Consider the following 16,664-nt stretch of genomic DNA (forward strand, 5'->3'; position numbering starts at 1 on the left):
GAGAGTAAATCCCTGGCGTCACATTTTGTTGTTGTTGTTGTTAGTACTTCTTGGGAGTTTTCAATGTGCATCCAAAGTTTAAAATGACAGAAATCGAAAGACCTGAATCCTGGCCTCCGTTTGACAGCAAATTAGCTGCACGGCCATGGGAAGGTTTTCTAAGACCTTTAGAATAAATTTTCTTTTTGTAAAATGGCTGGAGGTGGGGCACATGGGAAAGGGAATAAGAGTTTGTTTGGACAAATCAGTAATTTTCAACCCTAGCTGTACACTTGAATCATCTAGGGGATTAAAAAAAAATGAAAATCTGAAAAAAAAAAAAAATGAAAATCTGATGTGTGAGCTCCACTCCAGAATCTCTGTGGTAAGGCCTGGGCATTGAAAAAAAAAATTTTTTTTTTTTTTTTTTAACTCTAGATGATTAGAATGTGCATCTAAGGCTAGGTCCATTGGATTAGAAGATTTCTAAAGTCCCTTCTGAGTCCTACATCATATGTTCCTGTGTGAGTTGGTCACCGACTTCCTAAGCCAGTGTCAAGTCTCTTGCTGTGAAGAGAACTGAGGCTCAATTTTTGTGTCCAACATCTTCTATCAAGTCACTCCCACCATGCTTTCATATTTACTGCCTTGTAGTAGCTCACCTAATCATATCACAGGATTTAACCTTTTGTGGAACACTATTTGACACTGTGACAACCTTATGATGGAGGAGGACATGCCAAATTAAAGAGAACAACTTACTTTCCCATCTGGAAAAACGATCCAGTTTCACATCTGATGCTGGTTGCATTAGGCCAATACTTTTTTTTTTTTTTAAAGATTTTATTTATTTGACAGAGAGAGACACAGCGAGAGAGGGAACACAAGCAGGGGGAGTGGGAGAGGGAGAAGCAGGCTTCCCGCAGAGCAGGAAGCCCGATATGTAGCTCGGTCCCAGGACCCTGGGATCATGACCCGAGCTGAAGGCAGACGCCCAACGACTGAGCCACCCAGGCGCCCCCTAGGCCAATACTTTTTAACTGCAGTGTGCCTGGGGGATTACCTGAGGAGTCTATAAAATGTGGACTGTGATTTAGCTGGTCTAGGACAGACTCAGAATTCTGGGTTTCTAACCATCCCCCAGGAGATGGCTCTCCTACTAGCCTGTGGACAATGCTTTGAGTCAAAGTTCTTCCCCATATTCTATCGCTGTGAAACAGTGAGCCAGACTCCGATCTTTGGATGGACCTAATATGTCCTGGTACCTACAAGGTACAACATCTACATAAAACAGACTCCTCCAAAAAAGTACTGTTTTCTTCAAAGTGGACCCTTTGTAAGTTTTAATTCTCTTTTTTTAAGATTTTATTTATTTGAGAGAGAGCATGGTGGGGGGAAAGGGACAGAGGCAAAGGGAGAGGGAGAAGCGGACACCCTGCTGAGCAGGGAGCCAGACATGGTGCTCTATCCCAGGACCCTGAGATTGTGACCTGAGCTAAAAGCAGACACTTAACTGACTGAGCCACCCAGGCACCCCGACCCTTTGTAAGTTTTGCCCGTTTTCTAGAGATACTGTCTCCAACATGATTTTTGTACTGATTCTCTGATTTCTCTTAAAAGCCCTAGACATATTCTTTATAACGTTCCCTTTTTTTTTTTTTTTTAAGATTTTATTTACTAGAGAGCGCATGAGAAAGCACAAACAGGGGCAGGGGCAGGACAAGCACACTCCCCACTGAGCAGGGAGCTAGGTGCCAGGCTCCATCCCAGGACCCTGAGAGCATGACCTGAGCTGAAGTTAGACACTTAACCAGCTGAGCCCAGGGGACCCTCTTTGCAACATTCTTAAACTTGGCAGCTTTCAGTCCCTGAGGATAGATCAGATTTTAAGGGAAGCTATATCTGGTGAATTGTTGAGTGATGTAATAGGGTTTAGATAAATAAATATAAAGGAATGAGGAATAAAAAGATCCTTGCCTTTGAAGAACATTTCCCCATGCTCTTTTCTGGTATAGTATAAGCACAGAGGGCTTCATTGAACAGAGGCAAGGACATCCAGGACAGAAGCATTTGGAACAACTCCTACCCTCGTCTGTGAGCAGACAGACACTAGAGAAGTCTTCATATTTATAAGCTTACCATACTGAGGGGGTTAGCAGACTTTTATTGTTCAAAGTACTAAATATTTTAGGTTTTGTGGGTCATATAGGCTCTCGCATACTTTTCTGTATGTTTTATTGAAGTATAATTGACATACAATGTTATTTTAGTTTCAGGTGTACAACACAGTGATTCAACAATTTTGCACGTTAGTCAGTGCCCACCACGATAAGTATAGTTACCATCTGTCACCACACAATGTTATTACAATATTACTATATTTTCTATGCTGTACTTTTCATCTCCGTGACTTATTTGTTTTGTAACTGGAAGTTTGTTCCTCTTAATCTCCTTTATCTATTTTACCCATCCCCCACCCACTTCCCCTCTGGCAAACACCAGCTCTCTGTGTTTAAGAGTCTGTTTATTTGCTTGTTTTTGTTTTTTAGATTCCAAATACATGTGAAATCATACAGTATTTGTCTTTCTCTGGCTGACTTATTTCACCCTAGGTCTATCCACATCACAAATGGCAAGATCTCATTTTTTTTTTTTAAATGGCTGAGTAATATTTTGTTGTATATGATTGTGTGCATGTGTATGTGCATAAAAAGATGTGATGTGATAGGGGCACCTGGGTGACTCAGTCGTTAGGTGTCTGCCTTCGGCTTGGGTCATGATCCCAGGGTCTTGGGATCGAGCCCCGCATCTGGCCCCCTGCTCCGTGGGAAGCCTGCTTCTCCCTCTCCCACTCCCCCTGCTTGTGTTCCCTCTCTCTCTGTGTCTCTGTCAAATAAATAAATAAAATATTAAAAAAAAAAAGATGTGATGTGATATATAGATAGATAGACACTTAGGATGCTTCCATATTTGGCTATTGTAAATAATGTTGCAATGAACATAGGGTGCATACATCTTTTTGAAACAGTATTTTCGTTTTCATGTAAATACCCAGTAGTGGGATTACTAGATCATATGGTATTTCTATTTTTAATTTTTTGAGGAACCTCCTTACTGTTTTCCACAGTGGCTGCACCAATTTATATTCCCACCAACAGTGCACAAGGGTTCCCTTTTCTCCACATTCTCACCAAAACTTATTTCTTGTCTTCTTGATACTAGCCATTCTGACTGGTGTGAGGTAATATCTCATTGTTTTGATCGCATTTGCTTGATGATGAGTGATGTTGACTGTCTTTTCATGTGTCTGTTGGCCATCTGTATGTCTGCTTTGGAAAAATGTCCAAGTTCTCTGCCTATTTTTTAATCAGATTGTCTGGTGTTGAGGTGTATGTGTATGTTTTAACGCTCTTTTATAAATGTAAAAACCATTCTTAGCTTGAAGATCATACAGAAACAAGTCATTAGTTATATTTGGCCCATGGACATAGTGTGTTACTCCTATTTCATCAGCAAATAATGCCAACTAAAAAATAGACCTCTGTGTCTGCATAGTATTCTGTTGTGAAATAATAGGTATGAAGCCCCATGAGAGTTAGAAGTTTACTCAGGCTTCAGGGGAATGTTAAAATAATAGTTGTAATTCTATCTTTTTTAGCTAAGAACATTTATATTGACAGATACCCTCGAATATCTTTATAGACCTCTTTCTCTCCCCTCCTCTGTGTGTACACACAATATTATTGGTGTTCCCACAACAAGTGTACTTGCTACATCTGGATCCCATGGAGGAAAAAAATGCAAAGCTTATTCCAGGCAAAAGGCCACAGTTAAACAGGTAGGCTGGAGAGCGCAAAGCTAAACAGAAGCAAGATGTATAGAATTTCCTCATTACGGGCTTCTCTCTGGGACTATTAGTCAGAACACCATCTTTAGCTTTATTTCACATAGCAGATTGAAAGGTAAAGCTGACTGGCCATTCACTCAGATGACTGATTCAGCTAGGAGGCAAAAAAAATGACCCACTGAGAATGACAGCAAAAACGGTTCTGTTGTAGAAAGTTGCCAAGCTGTGGCACATTTGAAGGGTATTGTGGGGCTTGGCCTATTGCTGTGAGCATTGGTTATGAACGTAATCATGGCTGGGAGTTGACCTGAGCTTTTGCAGGCCCAGCTGTTCCTTCCATCTAAACCTGGCCATGGTCTCCTGAGGGCCTGCTGATGAAACCAGGATGCATCTGGGTCCAAACCTGGCCATGGCTCTGGACTGTGATGTTGGGCAACATCTGTTGCCCAATAAGGTGGAAGCTACTTGAAGGTCACCTAAGAAGAACAGGAGTTCCATGAGGCAGAGCCCATTTGGACATGGCTCCCAGGTGACATGGACTAACCCTGCTGCATACTCTGGGGCACAGCTCTGCCCTGCTCTTTGAGCCACATGGAAATGTGACAGATTTCAGAGCTGAGCAAGGCTCTGGAACAATTGCAGGCATCAGTAGGGGAAGTGGGGCAGTCAACAAGGGAGTTTCTAGCTTGGGAGAGATTTGTGAAAGCATTGGTTATCAATGAAATCAGGAGGTTTTGGCTGGCTGTGTTCTTACAGGAAAGAGCTCTAATAGCTACAGGTAATGATAGAAGTGAGGGAGAGGGTGCCCACTGGTATGATGATGCTAGATAGCCAGGCAAAAGCACTCATATGTATTAAGCAAAGGAGAACTTGAAGCAGGATTGAGAATATGAAGGCAGGTCAAGCGAGCAGAACTGGGCTGAGAATGGACACACGTGACCGGGGATTGGAGAGTATTAATGTTGCTACACATGGATGGTTTTATTGGCAATGTTTCATGAGCCTGCGATGCAGCAGACCCTGACAGCTCCCTCTCCACCCTTGTCACTGAGGGACCCGGACTACCACCACCTCTGGGTGTGCGAATGGGTGGGCTTGCCCTTAGGGGAAGCCCTAGAGAAGGGGAGCCGTGCTCTGTATTCACACAAGCTTGGATTCAGACTAAGGGGAGAACTGAAATTTGTTGAGAGAACTGGGGGAAGAATGAAATGAGAGATCTGAAATGAAAAAAGAAAGAGCTGACAATCAAGTACAGATGAGATGGAGCAAGGAGATCTGAGGGACCAAGCCTGGAAAGATTCTGAGAGGTAATAAAGAGAAAAAAGAATGTATAGGTGCCTGAGGGCTGGGAAGGTGGCTGTTAAGGGATGGAGCTTGTTTGAAGGTCATTTCAGTTTCTTCCCTTGTGTGGCCTAGGATCAGAGTCGAGTTACCTCCTGTACCCCCTTGCTCTGGTCCACTTAGAGCCCTCCAAAGCTGTAATAAGACAGGGTCCCAGGATTTTTCCTCAGAACAATGCCCATTGCAGTGACCAGGCACATGCTTCTGCCAAAGAGCCACTGGGGGACCAGCATCTTCTGTTAGCTATACTCCAGGTTTTTGTCTTGAGCTCCCTGTGCAGACTGCTAAAGTTCAGGGGGAGACAGAGTTTCAGGGGGGTTAGGTGGAGTAGGGAGTAGTGAAAGATAAAGTGTATATCCCAGGAGGATGTGAGTACAAATGGAAGGCTGCAAAAATTGACCATGTTGGCTTATCCAAAGAAGCCCAGAAGGTAGAGAGTGATCCTCCTATTTCAGGAAGGGGTGGTTGATGGGGCTATACTGTGAGATAAGCCCAGGGCATTATTGACTCCTATTTGCTTCTCTTGACTGCTCACTGGCAAACCTCTTGTGTAAATGCTTGGGGCAGTGGAGAATATCCTTAAGGTCCTTCCAGGTGTCCCACCACTGTCCCCCTCTCAGCCCTCCTGTCCCCCCACCCCTTGCCCCAATCTTTTTTTTTTTTTCTTTTAGAACTTACTGTTAGTAGATCTGGGAGGGGCACATATTTTTGTAGGCTAAGAATGTGAGTCCCTCTCTGATCTACTTGATTTTGTTAAATGCACTTGTGTCATAAATATAATACCTTTCCCAGAAGATGCATTGGCATATTTGACAGTTCTGACAAAAATGACTGGTTGATTCTACCCAATTTTTCATCTAAGCCAGGAGTTTGCGATCTTCTTCTATAAAGGGCTAGATAGGAAATATTCGTAGCCTATGGGTATGTGAACCCTGTTGTAGCTACTCAAGTCCTCCCTTATAGAGCAAAAGCAGTCACAGGCAACATGCAAGTGAATGGGCAAAAATGTGCTCCAATACTACTTTATCTACCAAAACAGGTGGCCAGAGAAAGGAAAGACAGAAGAAATTTTAGATAAAGATGACAGAGCTTAAAGAAAGCTCCCCGTCCTTACATATTTCTCCAATAGTTTGCATGGGGGGCCTGAAGTTTCTGCAATGTACATTTTTCCTTAAAATTCTTAAGGACTTGAACATCTTAATTGGGTTGAGGTGTTATAGTGGGAGGAATTTATTAGCGAATGTTACATTTTCTCTAGGAGAAGAAAATAACTACCTTTGTGGATAGTTACTTTGATTAATCAATTAGCATCCTTTTTCTGGGTAAACTGTGATAAGAGGGAGTAAGATTCATTAGAGGTAAGTGCAGGTGGGGCAGAAGGTAGGAAAACATCCAGGATAGGGAGGCTGCCTTGGAACGACAAGATCTTGTATAGGGAGCTGTAGGGCCCATAAGGATGAATAAAACACAACCATTCTCAAGAAGGTTGAAATTTAACCGAAGATGCATGATATCTATATTCCTGTATATCTAATTGCGCAGGTATGTATTTATCCATCGATCCGCACACGTCACAAATAATAAATAAAACAAATAGCATGCAGGGGAGCCTGGGTGGCTCAGTCATTAAGCGTCTGCCTTCGGCTCAGGTCATGATCCCAGGGTCCTGGGATCGAGCCCCGCATTGGTCTCCCTGCTCCGCAGGAAGCCTGCTTCTCCCTCTCCCACTCCCCCTGCTTGTGTTCCCTCTCTCGCTGTGTCTCCCTCTGTCAAATAAATAGAATTAAAACAAAACAAAACAATAGCATGTGGTAAATAGTCACTAGTGCTATAGGCAGTAAGCCTGAAGAGCTTTAGAAGAGAGATCTATTCCTATTGGCCAATGTGAATGGGAGATCTTCAGGGACATGTGGACTGTGAATTAAACCTTGGCCAGTTACTAAGAATTTAACTGATGGAGGCACCTTCACCCCCCCCCCAAAAAAAAAAAACCCAGAGGCATAAAGTAGAGGAAATAGGGACTTCTCTCTTATCAAGATGGAATTCTGTACAAAGGGGACTGAAGTCGCAGAGTCAGTATCGGTTTGGATAGTTAGATTCCCTCTGAACTCTGGGTATGGCCTTGATTCCACACGTCCACCTGTCATCTTGAAATGGATGACCAAGCTATACAGAGTAGATGCACTCATTTATTCATCTGGATCTTCTTTTGTACAAGTTCCTTGACTTCTGCTAAAAGCAAAGCACTGGATGGTTCCAGCCTTCTCCACTGCCAGAGACAGATCCGGGCCCTCTGGTACACAGAGGGGCATTCATCTCACATAGATTAAGGTCAACTGTTCTGTTCACATGAAATCAGAGAAAATTACATTTATTACATGGGACTCTGAGAAACTAAATACAAGTGGACCATAATAACTCATTTCCACAAGGAAAGGTTGGTGAAAACAGAATCCCAGGAGGCCTTCAGTAATTAAAATGGCATTATATTCGCTGTATGATTTTAGATAATATATTCTAAGTCTCTCCTATCCTTTTCACAGAACTGATGAACAGGCATCAAGAAAGCATTAGGTGATATTTTATTGCATTATTTTAAGCCACAGAGGTTTTTATATATGAAGGCTATAGATTTATGCTGATGATTCAGCTATGAAGCAAGCACATCAATTTGTTCATGAATGTGAACTGGTGATTACCTCCATTAAAGTCAACAGGGCAGACTGATCACTTTAGTTTGGGCAGAGACATGCAAACAGCATTTGCTAGTGGTATATCTACCTAAGAACACAAGCAAAAGAGCTGTTCTGCATCCCCGAGGAGCCCTAGGAGTGCAGATTTGTGTTCTTATGGGTTGTAAGTATAGGCCACGGTATGAAGCGTAGCGGGATCAGGAAGAAATTACTGCCCAGTATCGGGTGGCAGGATTTTGTATAAATTTCATTAAGTATTAACTTCTCAATGCTGACTGGATGATGAACTGCCAAAAGGATGGCATAGAGAACGTACACCTGCTCCCAATTTCAGATCCTAGAACTCAGGGCCCTCCTAGGTACGACTAGGTTATGACAAGTTGAATGGTGCTCTGCTTTATACAGAGTGGAGGGAACCTGTGGGATTTAGTAAATTAAAAATTGGAATTAAGTATCCGTGGTCCCAGCTATGTGCTAGGTGTAGTGAAGGCTTCTATCCTGCAAGAATTCACGGTCTCACTGGGGAAACGTGGAGTGACTTTTTAAGCAGTGCCGATTTACGTTTGTACTGTGTAACTGGTTTAGAGAAGGAAGGTTGGAGAGGCGTTCAGATGATGTGGTTATGGCCAAGAAGGCAAGGAAAAACAGTTTCAGAGTCTGGGACTTGACGTTAGTGACACTGGAGAATTAGCAATTCATTTGTTGCTAGTGGGGGGGCTTTCGGCAAGCACTGTGGCCATACGTAAGACGTGCTGTAACAGTTTCCCTGACCCAGAAAGTCTACTTCTGACAGGGGCAAAAACTGGATGTCTAAAGATGTCTGCTACTTTGTTCTTGATAATAGCAAACACTGGAAACTCCTTTAAATGTATGATAACAGAGAATTGACTTAACCAAATAATGAAGCACAAATACTCAGGGGTCTTATTCAATCATTAAAAAAATAATTACAAGTATATACAGAATCTGGAAAATATCTGTGATATAATAGATAAGCAGTGAAAAAGATGCAAACTGAGATTGCAACTTTATAAAAATTATACATAATTGAAGGATAAATGATATGAAAGATTATATAGACAGTAGACCTCCCTTAATTCTCTATCACTGCTTCTATTTGACTTCCTTTGTAGTAATATTCACAACATGAACTTTAAAAATGCATTTGCATGTTTAATTCTACCGAAATACAAGCTTCCCTAGGAAATATGAATCATATTTAACTTGTTCACCTCTGTATCTTCAATGTATGGTACATATTGGCACTCAATATATGAAGGGCTGAATACATCAGTGATTAGATATTGTTATTAAAAATATTTCTTTTATAGTGCCCTTTCAATAAAATGCACAATATGAGAATAACATTTAACAACTCCTTACTGGGTGCTAGGTTAAGTACTCTGGTCATGTTTCATTTCAACCTTATCACCACTTTGTTGTTATTTTATAGTTCTATTTTATAGTTGAGGAAATTGAGGCTTTACGGAGGCAGAGTACCCCGCTCTGCTAGAGAGAATAAGAGTCGCGATGTAAACCTCAGGCTACTGAACTCCATAGCCCAAGATCCTGACCATTTTATGATTTTGAAAATTAAAATATATAGAATAAATGAAGAGTTTCAGATGCTTTAGAGAAGTCGTTTAAAACAAGAGCGTAAAAGTGTTTCTCGCTTCCTCCTGTCCCCCTCCCCCCCCCACCTAGCGTCTTCTTACTTCCCCCAGCTGCCAGCCTCTACTGAGCCATCCTTCCCTGATCAAACGATCCCTGTTGGCTGTGTCTTACAGCCTTCAGAACTTCAGTTACTAGCAGTCAGGTTGATAAACTCCTCTCAGTCTGACGCAGCTGCATTTTAAGAGGATTCTATAATATCTCCACGTGAGAGACATGGCTACAAACACATTCTGGGACATCCAGACCTTTCGGGCTCTTCTCAAATCAAGTTGTGAAGGTGGCCATGAAGTCCACTCAGATGTCCATTTCCGTGGAAGTCCATCATCATCTTAAGGTTGAATCCCTCTGTCTTAACGTCAACTCCTTCTGTCTTGCCTCTCAGAGATTTCAGGGAAGTGTGTATCATTTTGTCTCTTACTGAATTAAAAAATCCCATCTGTAATATAGGAGGCATGTTCTGTAGAAGCCTACAAATTCGACCCAAGAGAGGCATGTATGTATTAATGCCATTTGTGTGCTGATCTTATCAGTGCAGACAACTGAGTAAATCTGCAGACGGAGACCATAGCACCCTTCATTGCCCTGATTGTTATAGAGAACAACAGTTGGTGTGGAATTTGTGTCATCATCTCTTCTCTTTGTGGTTTTATACGGCTAGGTGACTGTGGTGACTAGACATTCCATAAATCCTCTTCTAATAGTAAATAAGTTCATTTTATTCTCAAATTTATGATGATGATGCAATATTAACACAAGAAGCAAGAGCTTTTTAACCTCCGAATTGTTATCCTGCTTTATTTCAATAATGTGCTCTTCTTAAAACACCACGATGATACCTGAAGCTGTAAAAATTAATGAAATGATAAAGTGTTTTGGGGGTTGAATGCACTGAATATGTGCTGGTGTTTGGAATTGAACAGAATTGCAAATATTAAAAAATCTAATTTGATTTCCAGGACCAGAAAAGAAGAAAATGTTCTCGTTTTTCTGATGCACCTCATATCACTTTGGAGTTAAATGCCTAAATACTTTATTAGCAGAGGTTTTCAATGTTTAATTAAAACTCAGCCTTCCAGGCATTTTGGCTTTTCTTGTGAGTGTTCAAACAGGTCTATGGCATTTTTGAGACGGAGCTACTTTCAGTAGTGATGTCCACACAAAACCAAATTTCACAGCCAGGAGAGGCTGTTCATCTGGAGCTTTGAACTGTGTGGGTTTTGTTTTGTTCTGTTGTTTGGTGGTTAAAAACATCTTGCATTTTTTTTTTAAGATTTTATTTATTTACTTGACAGAGAGAGACACAGGGAGAGAGGGAACACAAGCAGGGGGAGTGGGAGAGGGAGAAGCAGGCTCCCCACGGAGCATGGAGCCCAATGCGGGGCTCAATCTAAGGACCCTGGGATCACGACCTGAGCCAAAGGCAGACGCTTAACCATCTGAGCCACCCAGGCGCCCCAGCATCCTGCATTTTAAATGATCGTGGTATATTTTTGTGAGGGCTCCAGGCATTTGTGATTTTGCCCATTTTAACTCTGCCATCGTTGTCTCTGGAATATCCACTTTTGGTCAACTGTGGCGATTATTGAAGGGTTAGGGAATGGATCCCAATTGTACAGGTTCAGTTCAAGGAGCCGGTTACTTTCTTAATGGCATCTGTATCCGTTCTCCTTGCTGGCTCGTTGTCTTTCGAATCTTGCTGGTGCTCTTGTCCTTTGTTTCCCCTCTTTACAAGGTGTGCCTCCAGAACAGCCAAACATTATCATCTTTGAGCATTCTGACAATTGTGCTACTCAGGCAATCAGAAAAGAAGCATTGTAAGATGGATACCCTACCTCTCCTTGATGAGTTGGCTGATTCCCACCCAGGAGTACTGATTGTTCCTTTCTCTGGACTCCTAAAGCTCTTGGAGTCCACAGCATACAATTCAATGATGGCTGCTAAGCTTCCTCCTTTTCCTCAAGATAACTGGTTTTTGAGACACTGAGTGAGAGATAGAAGACTCAGCTCAGTCTTCCCAGCTTTTGCTTCCCCAAATCCATTGTTCTCAGAAGGTATAGAGGATTCCTTTCCTAAGAGATTGCTGGGAATTTAGTTTGGTTAGCTAAACCAAGGAGCAATGCCACTTCTACTCGTGTCGGAGTCTCTTTCAGAAATTCCCAATCAATCTAAATAGCCCAACATCTAATCGTTACTGATATACTTTATTGTTTTCTAAGTTTCCAGGATGGCAGATGACTCTTGTTGCCTCAGCTAAGCTGTAAACAAATCAAGAACAAAGAAAGCAGAGGCCACAGGCAGCCCATGAATGTTACTTGCTTGGTTGATTCAAACAGGTTTCAAAGTTTTATTAAATTTAATCATATTGGTCAACATCTTTTGGGTTGCAGCCTAGTAACACTAATCAATTAATGATCTATTGTCCATTTTTTTTACTCATATGAATCTTTTTCAAATGTCTCATGATTCTAGTCCACTGATTTCTACCTGCCCCCCACCTCCCAGTTTAGGAAGATCATCGTGCTAAATTGGTTAAAAAAACAAGGTATATGAAAAAAACAAAAAACAAAAAAAACAAGGTATATGGGGGGAATATTGTGACTTGAAAAATAGGACATTTTATTTTATCTGAGTTTCTAGTTTCCTACTATCAGAACTGTAGTTGAAGAACAGGTAAAATAGATCATCAAATACTTACTATGTGCAGTAGTCTTGGACTGGTGCTGGAATGTTAGCTGGCATTTCAAGCTACAGTAATGATTGGGAACTGCCTCAAAGACCAAAACTTAGCATTTGGTGCCAGAGTTGTAGAAATCTCGGTATATTAAAACCATGTTCAGAGTCACCATGCTGCAAAGGGTCCAGTGAGAAGCAGAAAGGCAAGCCTAAAGAAGATAGAAATTCGGATGGAGTCCATGGCCAATTTAAGATAAGTAAACCTGACTGCCTTTGGAGATATTGAAATCCTGAGCATCATGTTGGAAATATTTTCAGAGTGTTTCAGAATACAATACAAGGTAAATAAAAATCTGATTTTAAGTGGACTTAAACAGCAGGAGTACATTGCAGAGTGGAAGCTGCCAGACTTGAGGATTTATGGATCAGTAAATTAAAGAGAATAATTAAAGGACTATCAGGGGTTGCCAGCTCTTAATTTTTTCTAGGTGTTATTTGCACTCTTTCCCCCTAATTAGATTCTACTGGGCAATGAGGTTCCCATATTAGATCTAAGCCATAATAGGGTTTATTTAAACAAAGAATGAAGACACATTTCAAAAGATACGCAAAGAAAAGTTCATTATCACCATGCAGAAGTTACTGGTTGGCATCTCCTTCACTCAGGATCCGATCCCCTTTTTCTCAGCCCTCAGGCTCCCTTGTTGTCATATATAGAGCCACATGCCAAAGTCTTCAGCTTAAGTCCAGGGCTGTGCAAAAGTGTGACCTCAAGTCTCACACACCAAGCAAGGATGATAGAGAGCAACAAAACCATCTGAAATCCTCATTTCACAAAGTGGAAGGCTGTCCAACAACAGAAATAGGAAGAATTTAATTGAAGATTAAAAGAATTATAAATTAAATACATATATCTTTCTGGAAAATTCACCCCATCCTGACTTTTGTTCATGCCACCGTAAACAGGGACACTGCATTCTGGACTCAAACAATGGACCAAAATATAGGAATCGTTGTTGAGTGCCATGGTGTTGGCAAATATCTGCTGGAAGTTAATACAAACTTTGTTTAGCCAGATTGAAGGGGTAGTTCAGCTAGATCTTTGAGAGTATCTTTATGATCTATTCCACATAATATATGTAATAAAAAAGCTATTAAAAGCTCTTCTGTAATTCAATACACACATATTGAGCACCAATTCTATATCACATACTTAATGTGGCTCTTGGAATATAAAATGCACTCAAATACAAATATAACAAAGACTAATAAAATGTGGAGTGGAGACAATAGAACAAAAAAATTGAGAACGTGCATTATTCTTGCTCTGCCTCCAAGAAGCCTCATGCCTCTGGGCATTTAGTATCCTATAATGGGTACAGTAAGGCATATTTGTCTTTAAAAACAGACTTAATTTTCACCATTTTACTGAGTTTTTAAAATATCTGAAGAATCAGAGGTAAACTATAAAAGAAGCTGATAATGTTTGGAATTCCACCTGTGGTGTCTCCTAGTACATATTCTCACTGCAATAGACTTCAGGTGTTCTTCCTTAAAAGCTTCAAAATGGGATTCTTAATACTAATGACTTATTGAAGTCATCTTTGAAAGTATTCCTAGTATCACCATCTACCCATCTCCTTTTGCTGATAAGAAAACAGTTCTCCAGATGTGAAGTGACTATATAACTAGTTAGTGGGTAAGCCTCCCTCCTGACCTCCAGTTCCTTGCTCTCTGCACTGTCTGACTAAGCTTTCTTTTGCATTTGGAACTACACACATGTGTTGTGCATTTTAATCTCCCAGAGCATTAAGGCATGGTAGGGAGGCAGCCTGGTTTTGGAGAGCAGTGGTAGCAGGATACAAAAGGGCAGATGGCCACAAGGCTCAGGGGATTCTTGCTCTGCTAATCACTTTTTCTACTTGCCCTACTGCTCCTGGCCCTGATGTCCCTTCTCTGCTCTTGTGCCCTTTCTAATCCCCATCCTCTTGCCCTCTTGGCACTAGCCTGATGGGACTGATCAGTGTTTTGATGGTGGCTTTGTGTGCTGTTGACCTTGGCCGATCAATCTGACCAGCTCTCCCTCCTTGAAGAGGAGGAATGACACAAATTGAAATGCTTGACCAGGGAGCTTGAATTCAGTGCAGCTGTTTTGGTTGGCATTTTATTTTTAAATATCAAAATTGAATGCCTTTATACTAGACTCACATATTCCAATTTGTTGTACACTCTCTCATTGCCTCCTGGATTAAGTCGGTCTTTTCTATGGGTTTCTCAGGACTGCCTGGACGCTGAAAGCCATTGAGTGGGCTACTGGTGGACTAGCATTTTCCTGACAAACTCCAGCAGGCAGATAAGGGTTCCTTTGGGTAGAACTCTCTCATTTTCAGCTTCCTGTGAGTCTCTTTTAAATCTAAAGTGCACTGTAGTGTTTCCCTCATTGGTCAGCGTTTAGCGCTTGTGTGGCCAAAATCATAGTGTTCCACACTCCATGGGGAGGGTCAGAGGCGCAAGTGAGAGTGTAGGTCATGAGAGCAGTCCATAGGGGTAAATGGATCAAAGCAACCCAGTTAAAATGCATTATTGTGTGTGCTCGAAGCAATGATTTGCTCTTCACTCTGCTTTTCTGGCATACATGTCTAAGGTAACATAAGAACTAGTAATATTTGGTAAATCACTAAAAGGTGGCCTTACTTGTGGCAGGATTCCCCTGGATGCAGGACTCCAGAGAAGGTACCAGGTCATGCAACAGTGTACTTCCCCTTTGCCCCAACATGCCTTTCATTCCAATCCTCTTCCATCCAGGTTGCCAACTTAGCCTGTTCCATTTCCAACAATGAGGAAGGGGTAAAATTAGTCCGGATGGCAGCCACCCAGATTGACAGCCTGTGTCCCCAGGTAAGCCTCATTCACTTTGTTTCAAAAGCCCATCGGTGGCCCAACACTCAGGGTCCTTGCCAGTCAGGCCCTCCTGTCTCTTCCTGACTTGCCTTGCCATCATTCTGGGGCTGTTTCGAGGTCTATCTTTCTCAAAAAGAAATTCTAACTGCCCCAGTCTTCAAAACTACTGTGGTAATTATTGTGTTTTCCACTCCTATTGACTTTGTTCTGTCTGTTTGGGGCTGTTATTTAAATGCTCCATATCTATTTACCTTGTCTCAACTAAATTCTAACCTTGTACATGTAGGACAGCAGTTAGCTTTCTACTACATCTGTGCTGAGTAAATACAACTTGTCCAGGAAACACTTTTTGAAACTTGAGGCTGATGACTATATCTTACAAAAAAAAAAAAAAGGCAAACAAAAACTAATGGTAGTTGATAATGTACTTCATCTTTCATGTTTTTGATTGTCTTTTGAACACTGAGAACCCACTTATCTGTAGAAGCTACAGGGTCCAGGGTTTTAATGTGGCCTTTGACTTTCTTGTTTCTTTTTTGAATAGTGTAGTATGTTTCTGGATATTTCTAACAAATAGGTCATCAATGCTGCTCTCACACTGGCTGCCCGACCACAGAGCAAAGTTGCCCAGGACAACATGGATGTCTTCAAAGACCAGTGGGAGAAGCAGGTCCGAGTGCTGACAGAAGCCGTGGATGACATCACCTCAGTGGATGACTTCCTTTCTGTCTCAGGTAATCGCTAATAGGCCCCTTCCAAGGCAGCTGGAGGAGAAGAACAGGATTAGGAGCATCTTGCAAGGGTCATGGGTGTCTGTTTCAAGTGTTGTTCTTGGCCCTTTGAGCTTTCACTCATCTCAGCAAATGTGATTGGAACACCCTTTTTGGAAATTCTTTTGTGTGCACATTATTTCAAAACACTGAGCCAAAACACTTGAGAGGAAAACACAAAATTTCTGATAAAGAGATTAGCAACCTGAAAAGATTCTTTAAGGAGACATGGGTTCTATTTTAGTTCCTAGAGTTTTTAAAGCAGGTTGGCCTTGCATACCTCTGAATTACCCATCTTAAAAAAGGATATGGTATGTGAGATTGGTTAATCCTCATGGTTTATATTTAAAAATCAAAAAAGCAATCAGCTAGCCCAATTTGGCCGTGTTTAAGGGGGTCACTTTTTCCCAATAAATGAAGTTACCCAGGTTTGCATTAAGGCAGGTAGAAATGCTAGTCACCGAATGTACCCATTAGGAGATACTTGGGAGCCATGGAGGTTTTGAATACTTATCTATGAGGATGTGTAAGGAAGTTAGAGAAAACAAGTAGAACCAGTCATCACTTGAAATTGTAACTTTTTTCTCTGTAGAGGAAGCCAGACTGAAGGATGTTAGTATATTTGAATAACCATGTAGTCCCATTTGACCTTAATGGTACTCATCAATGCTGTTTCAAAATTGGGCTACCAGCCAGCAAATGGGCCTTTTTCCAAATACCTTTGTCCAAACACATTTGGCACATTTCACTTAGAAGAGTCTCTGTGGGAGGAATGTGAGAGGAGGT

General features: G+C 41.5%; 1 protein-coding gene across 4 annotated transcripts in view; it reads left to right on the plus strand.

The window, feature by feature from the left end:
* Positions 1-16,664, plus strand: part of CTNNA2 (catenin alpha 2) — a 234,191-nt gene that overhangs the window by 103,779 nt on the left and 113,748 nt on the right. For all 4 annotated transcript variants that reach the window (XM_081796660.1, XM_081796661.1, XM_081796662.1 and 1 more), the window contains exons 2-3: positions 15,013-15,105; positions 15,686-15,842. In XM_081796660.1, coding sequence (XP_081652786.1) covers positions 15,013-15,105; positions 15,686-15,842 — 250 coding nt within the window. The remainder of the gene's footprint in view (positions 1-15,012; positions 15,106-15,685; positions 15,843-16,664) is intronic.

The sequence above is a fragment of the Leptonychotes weddellii genome, chromosome 10 (genome assembly GCF_054177405.1).
Source record: "Leptonychotes weddellii isolate Sample4059 chromosome 10, ASM5417740v2, whole genome shotgun sequence".
Classification (NCBI taxonomy): Eukaryota; Metazoa; Chordata; class Mammalia; order Carnivora; family Phocidae; genus Leptonychotes; species Leptonychotes weddellii.